The 18,074-nt window shown below is 42.3% G+C and overlaps 1 protein-coding gene across 2 annotated transcripts in view; it reads right to left on the bottom strand.

Annotated features, from left to right (window-relative positions):
• The window catches only part of SH3BP5 (SH3 domain binding protein 5), an 84,682-nt gene that overhangs the window by 61,348 nt on the left and 5,260 nt on the right, over positions 1–18,074 (bottom strand). The window contains exon 1 of one of the 2 annotated variants that reach the window (XM_040590056.1): positions 13,858–14,062. The exons of the other annotated variant lie outside the window; for it this stretch is intronic. Within the exon in view, the coding sequence (XP_040445990.1) occupies positions 13,858–13,902 (45 nt within the window). The 5' untranslated portion in view covers positions 13,903–14,062. Of the gene's footprint in view, positions 1–13,857; positions 14,063–18,074 lie in introns of those variants that run through there. 2 annotated transcript variants of the gene reach the window in all.

Below are 18,074 nucleotides of genomic sequence, written 5' to 3' on the forward strand. Positions count from 1 at the left end.
CGCCTGCAAGATCCTAAGTGTTCATGCTTGAAGTGTCTCCTCCCAGATATGTATAGAAATCCACAAGCCTTTAAAATATTCAAATTTTAAAAATCCATCTCAGCTTTGTAAAACTGCAATGATTCCTGTGTACAAAGCCCCTTTCCCCCCCTCTCTTACCATTAATAGCAAGATTTTATATCCTTCACTCACTGCCTGGCAGAATCATACTCTTCAGTGCTTCTCATTACATAAAAATCAAGTGATTGAGCACATTGTGTGTAGGAGTAAAGTACAGTCTGTTTTAGCACCCAACTTTATATATCAGGATAAGAAGTAATGATTATCTGCATTCCCCCTCCTGCCTTCCTCCATGCCACAACGCGCAGGGGCATGCTGCTGCAGAACCACATCCCTGCATTTCCACCTTGGTGCCCCACAGCAGCCCAGAGCAGCACCAAGGCTGTGAAACCTGCCCCAGTCCAAAGTCGGTCACACAGAGCAGGTTTTGAAGCCTCACTGCAGACAACCATGCTGCCAGCAGCATCTGACCAAGTACCTCAAACCTCCAAGAGCTGAATACTTTTGGATTGCAATGCAGATAACAGTCTCTCCCTCTCACCTCTGCTCCCCACTCACCCTCACCATTCAAGCTCAGCCTCTTTTTTTCCCACAGTCTTAATACCTTCCCCTTCCTTCTACCATTTCAAATATCATTTAACCCATTACTTCCCTCTTTCTTAAATTTGTCTTTGTCCTTCATTTCTCTTTTTACCTTCTTCCAATTTCCCCAACTTTCTGGTCCTGGAAATCCCTCTCTTAGAAGCAGAATTTGCCGTTTTCCCCAGCTGAAAATTTTCCTCGCGTTTCTATTTCACCCCATCTCTCATTCACTTCCCCATATCCCAACTTTCCACCACCAAAACACAGTCTCAGTAGTGCACTCTCAGCACTGCAGCCCAGACTAGACACCATTCCTCAGGCTGACCTTCACCCATCCCACCCTTCATCAGTTCTTCCCCACAGGTCCCTCAGCCACGCAGATAAGGCAAGCAAAAAGCAGAGGCTGCTGGGGGCTGCCTGAGGGACCTAGGGAGGAACAGAGGCAGCAGCAAGAAGACACAGCGTGACTTCTGAAAAAAAGAAAAAACACAAACCCGAAAGGAAAACTGCCTACTGCTTTGGGGACTTCTGAAGATTAGGGACTATCCTTACAGCTTCTACAAACTGACATTATTTCTACAAACTGACATTATATCTGGAAAGTACAGCATAGATAGGCAGCAGCAGAGGGCAAAAAGCATCTTCAGAGATTCATGACACCGAGTGGTTCAGATCTCCATTAAAATGAAAAGCTCTGAAGGTAACGACCAAATGTTTAAAGCCACAAGATTAGAGATACCTGCACCACATGCTTCTGGTCTCACTATTAGCTAAACTGCTTCAGGTTTTTCTCTTTCACTAGCAGGTGCAGACAAGTTCCAGATGTAGTCTTAAAATATACCAGCAAAAATCTGCTCCCAAGGCCAGGCTAGCTATGGTCTCTCCTGGATGGTAAAAGCAAGCACTGTATCAGAGAATGCCAACAGAAGTAGCTCCAGGTAAGAGACTGAGAGAAGACCTGTATTAGTATTGTTGTTGTATCTACATTTCAGGCAAAGCCATGAAAATATAGAGAGGCCAAATGACTGCAAAAAGGCACGTAAGAATCTTATGGCAAAATCCAAAAGCAGATCGCAACAGTCACTTTTTAAATTTTAGTTTAACCTCACTTCTGGACTCTCCTTTTGGCACACTTCATCCTTGTTCTACTGCTCTAGCTGAGCAAAAGGCTTTTCTCATTTTGACCTAGAATTACCTGCTTAGGATCCATGTCTTACTGCACAGTCCTTAAAAAAACCTCACTAAATTTCCATAGCACAAGTTACATAACTTAAAAAAGTAATTCTTGCTACAGTAATAAATTCTTTCAAAAACTGATTTCTTTTATTCATATATAAACTGTTCCATAGCACTTGACATTAGCTATGGTTCAGCACCAGTGTTTGTCCAAATGATGCAGCTACATCATTTCAACTCCCACTTCAGGGTCTTGTTTGCTTGTTATGTTGCAGAGACTAGAGAATTTTTATAGTATCATCTGAAGAACTCTGTTCCTTCCCTGACCAGATGAGTCCCTTTTGCCACAGAAAACATGCTTAACTCTAGGAAAGACTAGCATATCATGTTGTAAATTCTTCTCCACCGAACTCTCTCCAGTATGAGGGCAGTTTCACAATCCCACTGAGTAAGAGGTCATAGGGGTAGAAGTGAAGCATTTCACCTTAGGAGTCCCTGCAACCGCCTTAACAGTCAGGAAACCCGCTTTTTCTTTTTTTCTTTTTTTTTCCCTTTTTTTTTTTTCCCCCTCCTTTTGAGATGCCCTCTAAACCTCTGGAATGAGGGGCAAATAGGAATGCTATGTGCCAGGTAACTGGATTAAAAAACCTGCTCCCTTTCATCCCAAAAGGCCATTCATTGTTTTGTTTTCCTTGTTCTGTTGACACAAGGAGGTAAAGTGACAATTCTTTTATTCTCAGCCAGTGACTATTTCAGAACAGCACTTTTCCAGCTGAAATGTGCAAGCAGGCTGTTTCCCAGCTATAACAGTAATGCCTATCCCAGGAACAAGCTCCACAACAGCAGGAAGAGATAAGGGAGCACATTTCAGGCCTTCGGAAAACCCTGCCCAAGAGGACCGTGGGGAGCCTGACAGATTGTCCTTCATTAACATGCAGATGAACACAAATCACTCCACACTGCAAACTATGTTCCTCTAACCTAAAATGTAACTTCTGAGCCTCTCTTTTAGCTCCTTTGGCCTTTCTTCCAATTTCCTCCCATCTTTTCACTTCCTATCCTCCCACGGGGTAACTCTTTGCAAGCGAGCTGTTAGCACCAGAAGCCATTCATACACCCCTGCACCCACACTTCCGATGAGCTGCCAAGACACAAGCAACTCTCCCATGATGCAAAATATCTGAATCCCCTGGAAACGGTAGGCATGATGAATACCTGGGGCAGGTTCTGGGTAAGACAGCGGGATTTTACATGTCAGAAATTTGATCTAGAAGCGTACCTTCATTTCACTAAACTTTTCACATTGCTTTTTGTAAAAAAGAGGTGTTCAGGCCTCTGAACCAGTAAAAAAGAGGTGTGTCTAGGAAAGGAAAAGATGCCCAGGTGATTTGTTGCCAGGACCATTTGCAGCAAATGGACTGAATGGCTGGCTCAGAAAATCGGTGCAGTCACCAGCCAAAATGCAGATAAGATGGAAGGTAGTTGAACGGTTTTGTGTTTGACAGGTGTCTGAGGATTATCCAGCCTTTGTTTGGATAAGGATACACATATTGCAAAACATTCTGTGAACATATTTAACACACAGATACTCCCAAGAGCAAGCCTACCAGAAAGGAGATGAACCTGCCTTCTTGGTCTCCATCACAAGAAAGGGTGCAGCGTGCTCAGCACTGGGGACCCAGAAGGCTTGCCTCTCAGATTTTCCAAGCAAATTGGGAAAACTCTCAATAGCGCAAATTCAGTCCCGACACATGGGGACAAAAGTTGCTCTGACTCAGTCTGGTGTCCACACTGCTTCCCAGTCCCAGCAAGCGGGACTGGGAAGGAGTCCCAGTATCACAACAGCTGCAGCAGCGTGATCAGTCCTCCCAACTGCCCTTGCACAGTGCTGGGGATGTGCAGTGGGATGCAAGCACAGGAACACCCTCTCCAAACAGCAGGAGAGTAAATTGATTTTCAGCTGCAGGCGCATTTCAGAGAGAGCAAAAGGAACAAAGCAGATGTCAGGCAGTCTACAGTACAGCTCTACCATTCTGGGCACCCTTTGGAGCAATAACTCCTTCAAGGGGTGGAAGGGGAGAAAAAACAACCACCCAGCAGTGTGCTAATCTTCACAGACTGAGCAGCTTTAATGCTGTCTAATCCTCCAGAGGGAGTAAACAGCATTTCCTTTGTGCCAAGGATATCAAAATGGTTGAAGGTGGCAATCTCCACCGACATTAACTTTATTAAAGGAAGGGTATTTCCACAAGCCCTGAGAAGGCTTGGTCAAGAGCCAGCTGGAGATGCATTGCTATGTAAGTGCCTGCTTGTAACGACAGAAAATAGCAGGCAGTTGGGAACTCCTCAAAGAATATACAGGTATCAAGCATGCACACAAACTAGAGATTGCATATCACAGCCACACACATCAATGATACAGCTATCAAACAATAGCACAGCCATAGCAATGTGAGCAATGCAAGCTGCTAATAATTGCCTTTTATTCTTTTTAAATTTGGCTCCTGTGTTATTTTGCTGCAGCTCTACAATTAACTTGTATTCTGAAGGGGGAAGCAGTGCCCCTGGGTTGTTACATGAATGCCAAACCTTATTGAGCCACTTCCTCAGAAAATGGTGTTTCCATGTAAAATGGATGCAGAAGTGAAAGAAAGGAGATAAGGATTATCAGTAAATTTCTAAGTAATAGAAGCCTGCATTTAATTAAAACTTACTTTAAATAACAGTAGTACTCATGTTCTACTCACAGACACTTTCTTGCATCAAACCATCACTTCATGATGGTACTGAATATAAAGTCAGTTCCTAAACACCTTGAGGTAACGCACAAGAAACATCTTGAACTCACATTGTTATGTCAATACATCTCACCCAGCCTTGCCTAAAACACCTGAGAAATAGAAGTTTGCACTGTATGCCACTGCCTGTACATTCAGAGTCTTGTCATAGAAATTGGCATAGATCTAAGTTATTTTTTAGGTTCAGATCCTTTCATTACTTATAATTGGTCCTACAGAATTTTTGAAGTGTTTAAAACAGTTGCACACATTGTATCCTTCTTGTGCAAAATGGAAAGTTGAAACTCTGAATCAAGGATCTGAAAAACAAAGCTCTAGTACAGAAGCAGAAAATACCAATACAATCACCTCCCCTTCCTGGAGAACAGTTCAATTATAATCATGTCCCCAAGCAGATTTTGCACTGAATCACTGTGACATCTGCTAGGGAAACGAACACAAATCTATATCTGCATGCAGCAAATACATTGGCAAGGTTGCAATGGGGGGAAGGGAAATTAAGTGTCACTTTTCACACAAAGTAGAAAATGACAGCTTGTCACATCCATGAGTAAATACTAGCAGAAGTGAAAGGAGGCAAGATGCTTCCTCACCTTTTCCCCCCACCACATCGTTACAAAGATACAGATTAAGGACAAAACTGTGGCTTCTTATCCCCTGCCTACAGTAACAGCATCTGGATGTGTATCACCCCCTGGGAACACTAACAATAATGGATCATGTCCGCCACTCACATGCTAGCAGAGCTCCACTGAGTTCAAGGAAGCTGTGGCCCTTCCCTAGGCTGAAGAGCCTGTCCAACATGCCACAGATGGGGGGGGGCACAGAGGCCAGAAGATACCCAGAGGGTGGGGGTGCAGGGTAACTTCTTTCAGGTCACTTATGGAAAAGAAGGATTGCCCAGAGCCTTGTCAGCAGTGGGCACAATGTTATGATACAGAAGCAAGGGGTTTAGTCATGACTTGACTATATAGAAAAATCATGATATAATGTAGTACAATGTTCTTTGTACAGACAAAGACACCCAGAAGAACAGCAAAGTTACCCCACATTCCTCCGCTTCCCCAAGCACAGGAGTATGCCCATAGACAATTGCTGCAGAGCCACCTACACACTATAGCTTGCTTGCCCATCAGAGCCCGTGGGCACAAAGATAAAGATCTTCTCTACCTCCTTTCAGTCCAACATGCCACGCTTCACCAGCCGCATCACATGGCAGGGAACAAGGTTGGCTCCCAACTGCAGGATGAAGGAAGGGCCATGTACAAAGCTACTGATACAAAATCACCTTCCAGCAAGAGGTCCCCTGGGCCCCAAAACCTACCCCAGCTACGCCAGAACACTGTGGCCTCTCCTCCACCTCAGTCACACAGAAGGCTGGAGATGAAGGCAACGCAGCAGAACATGCCTGACTCACATACTTAAGTCTCATGCAGGATGTGTAAGATGGATCTGACCTTACACCCATATGGGGAACAGCAACATCATTCTAAGCTCCTTTTAAGCTAATGATACCACTTACACAGGGTTTAAGCAACTGCAGCTGTTTTGGCAGGACACAGGCCCGCCACCAAAAATACATAAATGGGTACAAAAATTCTCCATATTACACCTTCACTTAGAAGAAATGCATTGCATTAACACTTAACAGCATCTAATTGCTGGAGCACAGCAGCACAGCACCCTTTCACTGATTACAGCTCATTTTCAGGGGCACTTTCCCCACACCCAAAAGCCTGTGTTTAAAATACTGTATATTCTGTGAGTCATACTGTAAGATTAACATGACTGTAAAAAGGGTTTTTTAAAAAGATGTACAACCTTCCACCCACTCTTCCTTGTGCTTTTACAGTGAGAATTTATTCCTAGTTGGTATCCTAGTGTACAGTGTCAGATCAATTCCTCTTCAGTAAAGTGCTGCTTTATATCCTGGTGAAAACACACTTCAGACTTCACTTACAGGATCTGATTTTAAAAATTACTGTAATCAGGCTCTGATGGAACCGCTATGGTAACAGATCTGTGGCAAACCTTTATCCCAATTTTATGATTATCTGGCTACAGACAAAGTAAATAAATGACTTAAAAACAAGCAAAACTTTAGGAACTTGGACATTGGCAATGAAAGTCAAATTCAGACCTCAGAAGTCTCCTCTGAATTGTTATTAGTCCATATCCTCCTACTTCTCCACAATCCTAAACTTTAGAACTTACAATAAACGTACATAAAGAAAACTTTGAAATTTGGACTCCTCACCTGAATTTGCTTTCTCATGCAAAAAAGAAACTTTAAGCTTTTAGTAGTTACATATTTACAGTTTGATTTCACCACAAAGAACACTGATCCTTCTACTCAGTAGAAAAATAGGAACACTTTCTCCAAGAAAGCTGTATTCTATAGTTTACAAAGAGAAACTGCTTGAAAAAAAGTGAAAAAGGAACAGTAAAAAAAAAACCAGGGTTTTTTTTAAGCTATGTAAAGAAAGGTTATTCTTAGAACTGCAAGAATTCTTTACACTGGAATAATTTAGCAAGCACACTGAAATACTTTTCTACTAAACCATGGTTTTCAGCCAGGCCCTTAAAATTGATATTTTCACAAATTCACACGGTCTAACTGGAGGGCTGTTGGCTAGAGCCATTCCACTGACTACTTCAAAACAGAGGCGTAGAACAAGTGTATCATCTGCCAGACGCCTCCTCCTGTGCTTGCCACAGCCTGAGCAAGAGCCAGGCTGCTGCTGCCACCCCTGCCTCAAGGACTGAAATGGAAGATTGCAATACGAGCATGCACAGAGACAGCAAAGAAACACACACCTGCATGCCTGGAAAGGGTAAAATAAATGCAGAGACAGAAACAGAATTTGAGTTTTAAACCTACTCTTCCTTCCAAAAGATGTATTGAAAGGGTCTCATAGCTGTGTTACACATTGACTGACAAGCAATAAAAAGTCAGCAAGAAGTTCAAAGGATACTGATTGCTTTTTATCTGCCACACAGTTCACTTTCAAGTCTGCATTTCTGTGTGGTTTCTCAGATACGCAGATCTCTCCTCTTACGTGTTTCTAACATGTCTACTGACTTAGATTCCTATCCTGCAAATACTAACAGTCATGTGTGCAGTACGCAGAATATATTTTACGTGCATTATACCTAGGACACCTTTAAGAACTACAAGCATTGAAGACACACACATGAAACACAACATTGAGTATCATAAAATGTTTCTGATAAAACACAAAAAGTCCAGCAGTTTTAAATCAAGAAATCCTAAATAGGTTTCCCTCATCAACTCCAGGTAACAAAATACATTTCCCACCTCTTCAGCTACAAGATGGGGGAAGGGAATCCTGCAGCTTCTACATAGTATAACCAAATATCCTCCTCCTGCCAAATCCTCCTCCTCCCACAAAATGGCTTAAAATAGATTTACAGTACAGGCTCATTTTGAGGGTCTTACTATCTTGTTTATGCCACTGTTTCAAGCTCTGTCATTCAGAGGACTGGGAACTGAGTCTGTAGTAAAACAGCCTGAACCAGGACTCCCAGAAAAAAAAGGAAAACAATGAAAGTGGGCTGCATATTGGGAAGACAGCATGGAACAGAGAGCTGAGGTTGCACATGAAATCCTGTCTCCATACTTCTTGCTTATCTTTTCTTCTAATGGTATCCAAAGTGGGGTTTTGTCTTTCTTGTACTGTGTCTGTTTCCTACTTTAAGGTCAGCTGAACAACGTGGAGTTTTTTAGGGGCCTGAGGAACTCACAGCAAGACAATGAAAGCTTTCTTGAGAGCTAAAGCTAAGCCTTGCTGAGTAAGCAGTCCTCACCATTTATACGAAGAGTTTGAGCCTCATGCTACTGTATGGTATGTCATACCAAGAGCCTTGAGCCAGCTAGAGATGCTTGGGAAAACAAGAAGAGGGGAGTCACCTCTGCCTGCCTGCAGCTCTCAGTCCAGTTTGACACTCAGGCTACATTCCTGCCTGAGAGCACAAACCAAAGAGCTGAAAATAAGCAAACACAGCCAAGAAACTCCAGCCTCAAGGAAAACCAGAGCCTACCTCCTTCTGGTTTTTTTCTCATGTCCTTAACAGACTGCAAGAGTGGCCAAAATACCTTCACAGTTGCTTAACTCAGCATTTTCTCCCTTGTCCATATCCCTGCAGAGCAGCACAGCTGGCAGCTGTTTAGCCCTAGCTAGCCTTGGCATACAACCTCAGCGATACATATCTGTTAATGAGCCTGGCCCATCACTCTTTACTGCTTAATCCTCCCTTGCCTAAAGAAACAGGAGCTCCTATTTAAGTTTCTCCAAACAGACTGCATGTGTATGTAAGGCACTACTATCCATTTGCTAGCCAGTTTTTAGTTAGGCGACATTTACCTGGCCAGTGTAAACCCCACTGACCAGGTAACTCTTAGGAACAAAGAAAACTGACTAGAACACACCTAGCAGAGTAGCACTTGTGTTGTCTTTGCACCACTGTTGACTTTTGTCTGTGTTCATGTTATAGTAAGGATCCTTACCTGAAGCAACTCTCTAGGTAATAATTAGCTCTACCCATGCTTCTTTGGTAGCTACAGGATCCCACAACTTTTTGGTTTTTGGAACCAAAGAAGCCCACCAGCTTGTGTGCTTTTTTTTATATAGGCCAGAGCCAATACTAAAAACAGGTTTCTCTGTTTTGTCAAACAGCTGAAGCTCATCCTCAAATCTCTCACTTCTTTTGTTCAGCTGGGCTGCTTTTCCTCCCATCTCTACTTTCTGAAGGGAACATGACCCAAAATTGGGAAATACACACTGGTCCTCCTGGCTCTGCAGAGAAGAGGTATTTTCTTTGCACAAACATCTGCAAGCACCAGCTGGCTGAAAGAAATCAGAACGTAAGCTTACAATGGAAGAGGCTTCCTCTCTTTCTGTGCAGCCTTACAAACTAGGCTGCATTACATGTAGGCTCGCAGATCAAATAATTTAATTTAGGATCTTTAGTAGCCTAAGAGCTTGCTCAGACGTGAACAAGTGGCTGAAGGGAAGAGGTTGAGTGACATACTCTGCATAACTATACTTGAAGTGACATGAAACTGAACTCACTAGTCACTGTAACAAGGAGCCAGAGAAGGTGATTACTGCTCATAAAAGAAAAATAACCTGAACTGCCCAACATTTTTGTTAGTGCTTAATAGAAGAAGGAATTAGAAGAAAAAACAAAGAGGTGTTGAATAAGGGTGTAATAAGGAGCAATTAACCCCATGTTGGGTGTAATACAATTTCCTCCAACACATCCTCTTTGTAAATGAGGCACAGCAGGAACTAGGACCAATGGAGGCGGCAGCAGTGCTTTTGCCAGAGCATTTACCAGTAGAGCTTCTCTTCTATAAATGATAAATAAGAATACGGGTGACTAAATCCTGGTAGTTTCAGCCCAAATTTGGGTTCCACTGTTCCAAGTACCACATAAGCACACAGGAAAACAAACCTGCCCCCAAACATTTGCAGTCTGAAGGCAATAAAACTAGAGGAGGAGGGAAATGTTTGTCACATACAAATGGCAAATACTAGTTACATGGTAGCTTGTATCACTGAAGGGAGAAAAGTGTCACGCAAGTCAAGTTACTGAAGGGAAGGTGACTTTAAAAGAAGGACATTACAGAAAAGGGGGGAAATGGCTGGACAGGAGGCAACTTGTTTATGAGCTCCATTTCCTGGTTCAGAAATCACCCTGAGCTAAGCAGTAACAGAGGTCTGCCTCATGCAGGCTGCAACCACATACACCTGTGCAACAAGAGACTGCAGAGGACCCTTCCAAATGGTGCAGCCCTACTTCTCTTTCCAACCATGCACAGCCAGTGCTCATCAGCATCCACACACTGCATGCACCTGATCACTCAGAGCTTGTCAGTTAATAAAGTATCTTTCTCACAACTGTCTGTGAGAGGAGACCCATGCAGTGACTCAGGCTGCCAAAGCAGCTCTCTATATAAACCTTTGCTCCACTTACCATCTATAGTCCTTTGTGTTTTCCAGTGAAATCCCTCAAGTGCCAAGAAATCCCAAATGGCAACTTAAGGCTGTCAGGATGAATATGCTCCATCACAGAGCCACATGGGAGTACCCACCGAGACCTTTCTGGCTCTTCCCCCTGCCCACACAGCTATGCTCCTTTTGAATGAAAACAAGGGCTTCAAGAGAGAAAAGGGAAAACAGTACACAAATAAGCTTATCCCAACATTCAGTCATTTGGGGACCAAAGTGCAGGTGCAAGTCCCGCAGTTTATCTACAGACTGAGAAAGCATTGTCACAGGAACACAGGAGGTCTGAATATCTGCATGTGCTTTTTTTAGGCTAGAAGCATCTTTCAGAACCTTGCTGATGCACCAAGCTTAAAAAAATATCTGACATCTTCAAGTATTTTTCTTCTAGGTCATGGAAAAATGTTAATAAGCCCTTTCTAAATGGCTTATTAAATTTCTTTGGGTTCATATATTAAGTGGATGATTCTGGGGTTTTGCCCTCTCCCACAAAAACGAGTAAATGGGTATCTATTCTATTAGCTCCCCTATTGATTTTGTAATTCCTAGTGTAATCAACATGCCTGTCTCTCCCCAGACTTCAGCCTCAGGGCAAAGAGAACTTCACCAAGGGTGTGAATTATGGGACAGCTGGACTGCCTGTTTGGTGCTGTGTTACAAATACTGCTGATCTGTGAACATACTCAAATTTTTATTTTTTTTTTGCCTCCTGCCTCTATCTTCTTACATGGACATATCCATCAGACAAACAGCTAGGTAAGTCCCATATTCCCAAAACAATTACTGTCCTCTCCTCTCAAACCCCCTGCAAATTCTAATAGTGCCCACCCACAACTTACCAAGATAGTTCACATCTCTTACCATCATCACTTAGACTTTATCAAGCCTTATCAGCACTGTTTCAATGTTGATATTCCCATTTCTGATGTTCTACCAGTTGGTGCCCCACTGGCTAACTCTTGCCAAAAGGGGTCCTATTTGCTTTAGGGGAGATTAGTCTATATAGCTTTAGCTGCGGCATCACCCACTTTCTTCCTGAAGCTCACTATCCTCCAGTCCAACCTATGCTCAATGCTGCCACTAGCAAATAATACAAACTACAGGTGTTCTTGTAGCTCTCTTTCAAATGCTGCGTTGTATTGGCTCACAACGCTCACCACAGTCTTTCATCACCTTTTTTTTCTTGAGAATCCAGTTGAGTTCTTGCACACCTTTCTGTGTTAGATCTTACTTGTAGTCTGTAGTTCTCGTTTTCTAGTATCTCCACAGTACTGGTAAGTTGTTCAGCCTTCATAAATTCCATAAACTGGTCTCAATGTTTTCCTCTGCTTTGCAAATTACAAATGATTGATATAACTGGTCAGTCTTACGTTCTCTAATAATAATCTTTCTCAGATTGCTTTGCCTTAGATGCCAGTCAGCATATGGCAATTCATCAGGGACTAATGTTAATGCCACTGATGGAAAAAGCTGGTACCTTACTTTGCATTTTCATTCTGTACTTCCTTGTTAAAAACAAAACGAAAAACCCCACTCTCCCCTCTTATCTTTGTTTGGTTAATGTCATGGAGGGTGAAGCTTGCCTCACAAGTCTGACAGACATGGACTAATTCAGAATGGGAGAATAAAAAATATCTCATGACAGTCTTCATTTTTGCTGCTACCCAACTGTCTGTATAAAAGGCTTTTTCAGTTGTCCTCTGTTTTTCCAGAGAACGTCAGCTGTGGCGGCATTTTTAGCTGTGACATTTTCCCCACTCTGAGTATTTTCTTAGTCCATTATACTCCATGTACCATCTGCCATACAATAGTCATATGCTGCCAAGAAGCCTGGCCACAGTTTGCTTTATTCAGTGGAGGAGCCCTAATTGCTTAGCCTGGCACAACGTAAGCCACCGCATAATGCAGCATCCAATTCCAACTGCTTGTGCCATGGTTTCTCAAGGGTACAACGCTTCAGCACACTGTCAGAGGGAGCTGTGACTACCGATTAGTTCCAACACAGAACAGTCATGCTTCCATTCAATTTCTGAGAAGAGAGGAGGGAGCGACCGCTCTGTAGGCCTCTGGATGCCTTTTGTTCCCAGTTTCACACTGGGAACGTGGCAGGAAGGATGTATGGCTGGGAGCTGAGCAAAGCACTGCACATCCTGGATACAAATTTTCCAAGTGATTCTACTCTCCCGCCTGGTGCTAGAAAGTGCTGGAGAGGTGGGGAGTAGGAAGGTTAGGGTTACAGTGTTGTCTCTAGCTCTGTTATGTATTGGATGCAGCCTCAATAAGTTTGTGTCACGATTGTGCAACAAGGGCAGATGTCAGCTTTAGGACCCCTCTTGCAGGCTGTACGGCTGTTGGCTCTGAACACCTGCTTTGGTGCAAGCACTATGAAATGCAAGTATCCAGTCTCATCCTTCTCCCTTGTGAGTTGGTCACGGCTCCTCAGAGCCACAGGCAGTGACACAGACCAACCTGCCAACAGAAACACCACAACCCAGGGTACTGCTCAACATCCCTGCTCCACTGCTGTTTCAGTGTCTACTGAAAAGAGATGCCAAGGCTGAACACAATCCTGACCTAAATGGGGAAGCTTCACACTCCCATGGTTCTGTGACGCTCCAGCAGCCTGTGTTAACAAGAAGAGGAAGACTTCTTGTCCTGCCCAGCTACACCAGTACACTGAGCTGGTGCTGTCTCTGGGTCTGCTGGGCTCTCAGCCTGTACAGACACATGAATGTTGACAGAACAATGACACATTTTCTTTTTGATCACTGGCTATTTAGACAGGAAGTGGTAGGCCAGTTATTACTTCTACACAATGGAAATCAGGACAACTTTGGAGGACTGGGAAGGACAAATAATATGATATGCTAGAACTCCAGTACCACACTATTAGTAGTCATTTATAAACCCCCATTGCAGTTACCCATCAACTTTTTCCTGAAACGTCTCAAGGCCCAAACCTGTGGGATGCTGTGAGCCCCTCCATGGAACTCAGTAGAAATTAAGGGCACATTAACGGCATTTTGTAGGATCAGGCCCTTGGTAATAAATAAGAAGGTTCCGAGCAAGAAAGCCCACAAGATGACTTAGTAGATAGACACACTGCTTGGAGAGGGGACAGGAAAGAACTGTGCCCGAAAAGGCTGCCTGTGGGATGAGTCCTTTGCAACATTTCTCCTGGGCTGAACACACCCGTTAGTCCCACTCACCGCTGTCCTGGGAAGTAGGAAAAAGCAGCTCTCAGCCTGCTCCATTTCTGCCTATCATCCAGTTTCTGGGAAGGAACCATCTAGGATACAGCCTCTGTGCTTTGCTTAGTGACAGGTTTCACTCCAAGAAGCCTTTCCCTGGAGCTCTTTATTTCGGGGTCAGCAGGTCCCACTCATTTGTGCAAAAAGCAAGGATAAATCAGTCCTAAACAAACGGAAGGGAAAGTATAAGAAAGGTAAGGAGAAGACCTGCACTTTTACAAATCTGTTTCTGCACTGGCAGATAATTAGCATTTACACTAATTCAAATATTTAATATCCAAAAGAATTACTATTGCATAAAATGCAGCTGAGGCAATTTTACACGTAGCTTATTAGTGGTAATGGATTTTACTAGAAACACAATGTTTAAAGTGAGATATATACCCACCAAGATGTAAATGTATTTTTATTCTATTCTTCCTCTTTCCCTTGAAATGAGGAGGGCTTGCTGGAGACAAAATGGGGATTATTAAAGTAGGAGAAACTGTAAAATGGCAAACTAAATTACAGCCAACTTCACACAGTAATTAATGACAGATACAGCCTCTCTGGTCATGTGCACTTTATGCAGCTCCGCTTGAGTGGCTGCTCAACTGGAAAGCAGCTAATCTACAAAACAAAAGAAGTAGGAAGAAAATGGGAGCAGTTCATATAAACAGATATTTGTCTAATATTTTTGAGGAGTTAAAAAAATACCGTATTAGGGCACTGCATTATGAAACCTGTACCTTAAGTCACTGCAGTTTCTAAAGTAACAGTTTAGCAGGACTCAGATTAAACAGAAACAAACTGCAAGTTGTCAGTGCAACAAATTATTGCCTCATGAATAGAGGCACTTAGGATCCCAGCTACCATTAACAGTAATAGTATTTCACCTTACTCTCCCTCAAATAGTGCTGAGAACATTCCCTCTAAATAACAAGTATCTCTGAGATGCAACTGTATTTTCTTCTTTCGAAACGGTTGTTTTCTTTCTTCAAGATCTAAGGGCTATTTAAGTAGATGAAGATGACTTAACTGCATAGGAGAAAAAACTCTATAGCTATCTTGTCTATAGTTAATCATTACCAGTTCTTCCTACCACTGGGTTAAAGATTTAGATAATTCAGTGCTAGGGTTAAAAGGAAGGTAATACTGGTTAGCAGCTAGTGCCATCTTGTGAACAAAATCACAAACACCCTTCCTTTACCCTTTTTAGTCAAACTGTACCTATGCAGCAGGGCAGAGGAAAAAAAATTATCCAACTTTTGCACCAATAAGTAATTTCATGGTAACAGATTCATATTTAGGCATAAAACATGAGACTAAGCCTCCAAAAAGACCAAATAAGAGCTTGACAAAGTAGACAGTCTAGAGGGTAGAAAGTTATTTTACAGTACAGCTAATGTTAAGAGAAGCTATTCCTTTTTCACTGCATTGCAAACAATACCTAATATTACCCTTACTCAAGAAACATATATCATGTCAGTCTCACACTTTGCTAACCAACACCAACAGAGTTTCCTTCCTTTTTCAGGTCAGTTTCTTTTTTAAAACCCGTGTTTCCTCTGTACCCAGGCTTCAAAGAGTAGTGGAAGACAAGGTTGCACTAAAACTATCAAATATAAAAGGATTTATGCTATAAATCAGCAGGGTGCCAAACACAGGCATCACCAGCTCTCCAACCTCCTTACAGACTCCACAAGGGTTGGATGCGCTGTGTTTTGACCACGAACAGACTGAAAAGACAGGAGAGATCAGGCAAAGAACAGCACTGCCACTTCTTGTAACATATTACCATTTTTATTACAGTGCCTGCTCCTGGCACCATGCAACTAACTGAAATGCTACTGTTTTAAACAAAAATATTTATTATCCCTTATCAAGGCACTTTTACATCTCTTTCTCCTCTCTGCCCAATACCACCACACCCCCCACCCTGCTCTATCTCATGGATTTTTAATACCCACTTCATCAGTTTTTATGATGAAGTCTGACTGTATCAGTGGATCCTTCTTCCCCAGCATCAAAGGTCAGCAAGGGGAGCGATGCATTAGATCTCCCATCCTAAAGTGAGATCCCCTTTGCCATCTTAAAGTTGCAACAACTCTCAAGGAAGTCAGTCGAAGCTTTCCCATTGCCTTTGGCAGAAACCTTCCAACATGTCCATTTCCAATCTCTGAAAGTATCTTCCAGCGTTGCCCTTTTACACACTGTTTTCCTTTTCAAGGATGATTTGTGGTTGCCTCTTCATCTCCTAGACTTTGAAAAACTTGGTTATAGCAGTAGGAAAATAAGATGACTCCGAACTCTCACACCAAACGTAGCTACTGGTTTCTTACATACCATTTTTCACTCCAAGATTCTTCCCTCTCCCCTGTGAGGCTGAAAATGAGAGACAAAGCTTGAAATCACTCAGGAAACAACAGCAGGTTGGGAGTGATACCCTTGTCTTTCAAACTGCAGTGATAAGACATGCAGGAACAATGTTTTCCTACATCAGAGCTACTACCTCTCATTAACAGAGGATCTGCTCTGCAGCAAGATGGCTTGCTATTTAGATACTGAACCACAATATGGTAAATAATTTCTTCAGTCCCATTTTCACAGTAATTTAAATTTGAAGCTGGGAAAATACTAATTTCTATGTCTTATCACAAATGGGATTTCCTTTCTTCCTCTTCTTACCCATCTTGCATAACTGAATGGTTACAGTTTTTAGGACAGGGATTGTCTCCTACTCTCTGTCTATAGCACCCAGAACAATGGCATCCCATTCACAGGTTTCCAGATATCGACACAACAAGCACACAGAGAACATTTTTAAATGGGTTTGCTCAAAAGAATCCTCTTTGGAAGATGTCATATGTTAAACTTGATATTTGGGCTTCATTCAACCTGGTTTCAGAAACTCCCCTGTGGTCTAGTGCAATCCACCATTTCAGCACTTTATATTTCTTTCCACCTCCTGTGATATTGAACACATACACCATAAAAATCAACAGCGACAAACACTTTGCTAAAGTAAGGACATACAATGTTAAAGGCTCCAAGAAATGTCAAATCAAGCCACAAAAGCAAGTTTCTCATACTTTACTCATATTTATGCCTCAATACTTATATTGTGAATGTACTGAACAGTAACATATTCCCAAGTCTCTACACGGCTACATGAAACAAAACCATTTCATCACATAAATAGACAGTAACACTAGTGCTACCTGTGCTGCAAAATCATTTGAGTGTCCCTGGAGCAAAGTCTGGCATCGCAGTCTTCAGCTTTGTTATTTAAATTCAAATAATGCCACTGTTGCAGCCACAGTTTTACTTGCATGCTTTTTGAGCATGCCAGGCACATTCTAGCTCCTCTCTTTAAATTTTTGAAAACAGCTTTATTAATATTTTAAGGATATTCATCTTTGGATTTTTATTGCAGTACTACAAAATGCTGCCTGACACCGCATTTCCTGCCAAATGATAGGCTAGCCTGGCACATGAACAAACCATGTTGCTCCTCCAATTCATTAGTCATTCATAAGAAGCCTTTCTTTTACAGAAGTACTAACACATCTTAAGATCTGTTATAACTGCAAAAATCACTCTATCTCACTGATCTACTATTGGTGACCAAATCAGACAAAAAGCTCTCATAAGCAGTCTGCACAAATGAAGTATAAACTGTGCATTATGGAATCAAGGTTAAAGCTCTCACCACCAGTACCAGTTGACAACTGGTCTGGGCTATTGAGAACATCACTGCCCTACTTTAAGAGTTATATGTGGTTCATGTTGTAGTGTCTGCTTGTGGTATTTTCTTTTCCTTTAGGGTTCAGTTATGTTCTTTTTAAAAAACCTTTATTTAGTGGCTTGGAAAGGATCCCTTGTGTAATAGGGCAGGCTAGTATTTTGTATAGAGGAAGGTCTGTAAGAGGAAGATTTTCCAGTATTTCTAAAATACATTCTGGCTCTGTATAAGCTTGACTGTTTCAGTTTACTTCAAAGTGGGTTCTTCTCTCTTCTGAGTTCTGTTCTTATTTCTAACAGTCTTTCTCTTGGCCGTCATGTCCCAGCTGAGTACAGATCAAGAATATACAGATGGCTGCTGATCCTTCATTTATTAGCTGCTTTGAAAAATCAAAAAAAAAAAGCCTGAAACTGTTACTGGAAGCTGATCGAAAGCCAGCAAAAGTCTTTAG

Source organism: Falco naumanni, chromosome 4 (genome assembly GCF_017639655.2).
Source record: "Falco naumanni isolate bFalNau1 chromosome 4, bFalNau1.pat, whole genome shotgun sequence".
NCBI classification, from domain to species: domain Eukaryota; kingdom Metazoa; phylum Chordata; class Aves; order Falconiformes; family Falconidae; genus Falco; species Falco naumanni.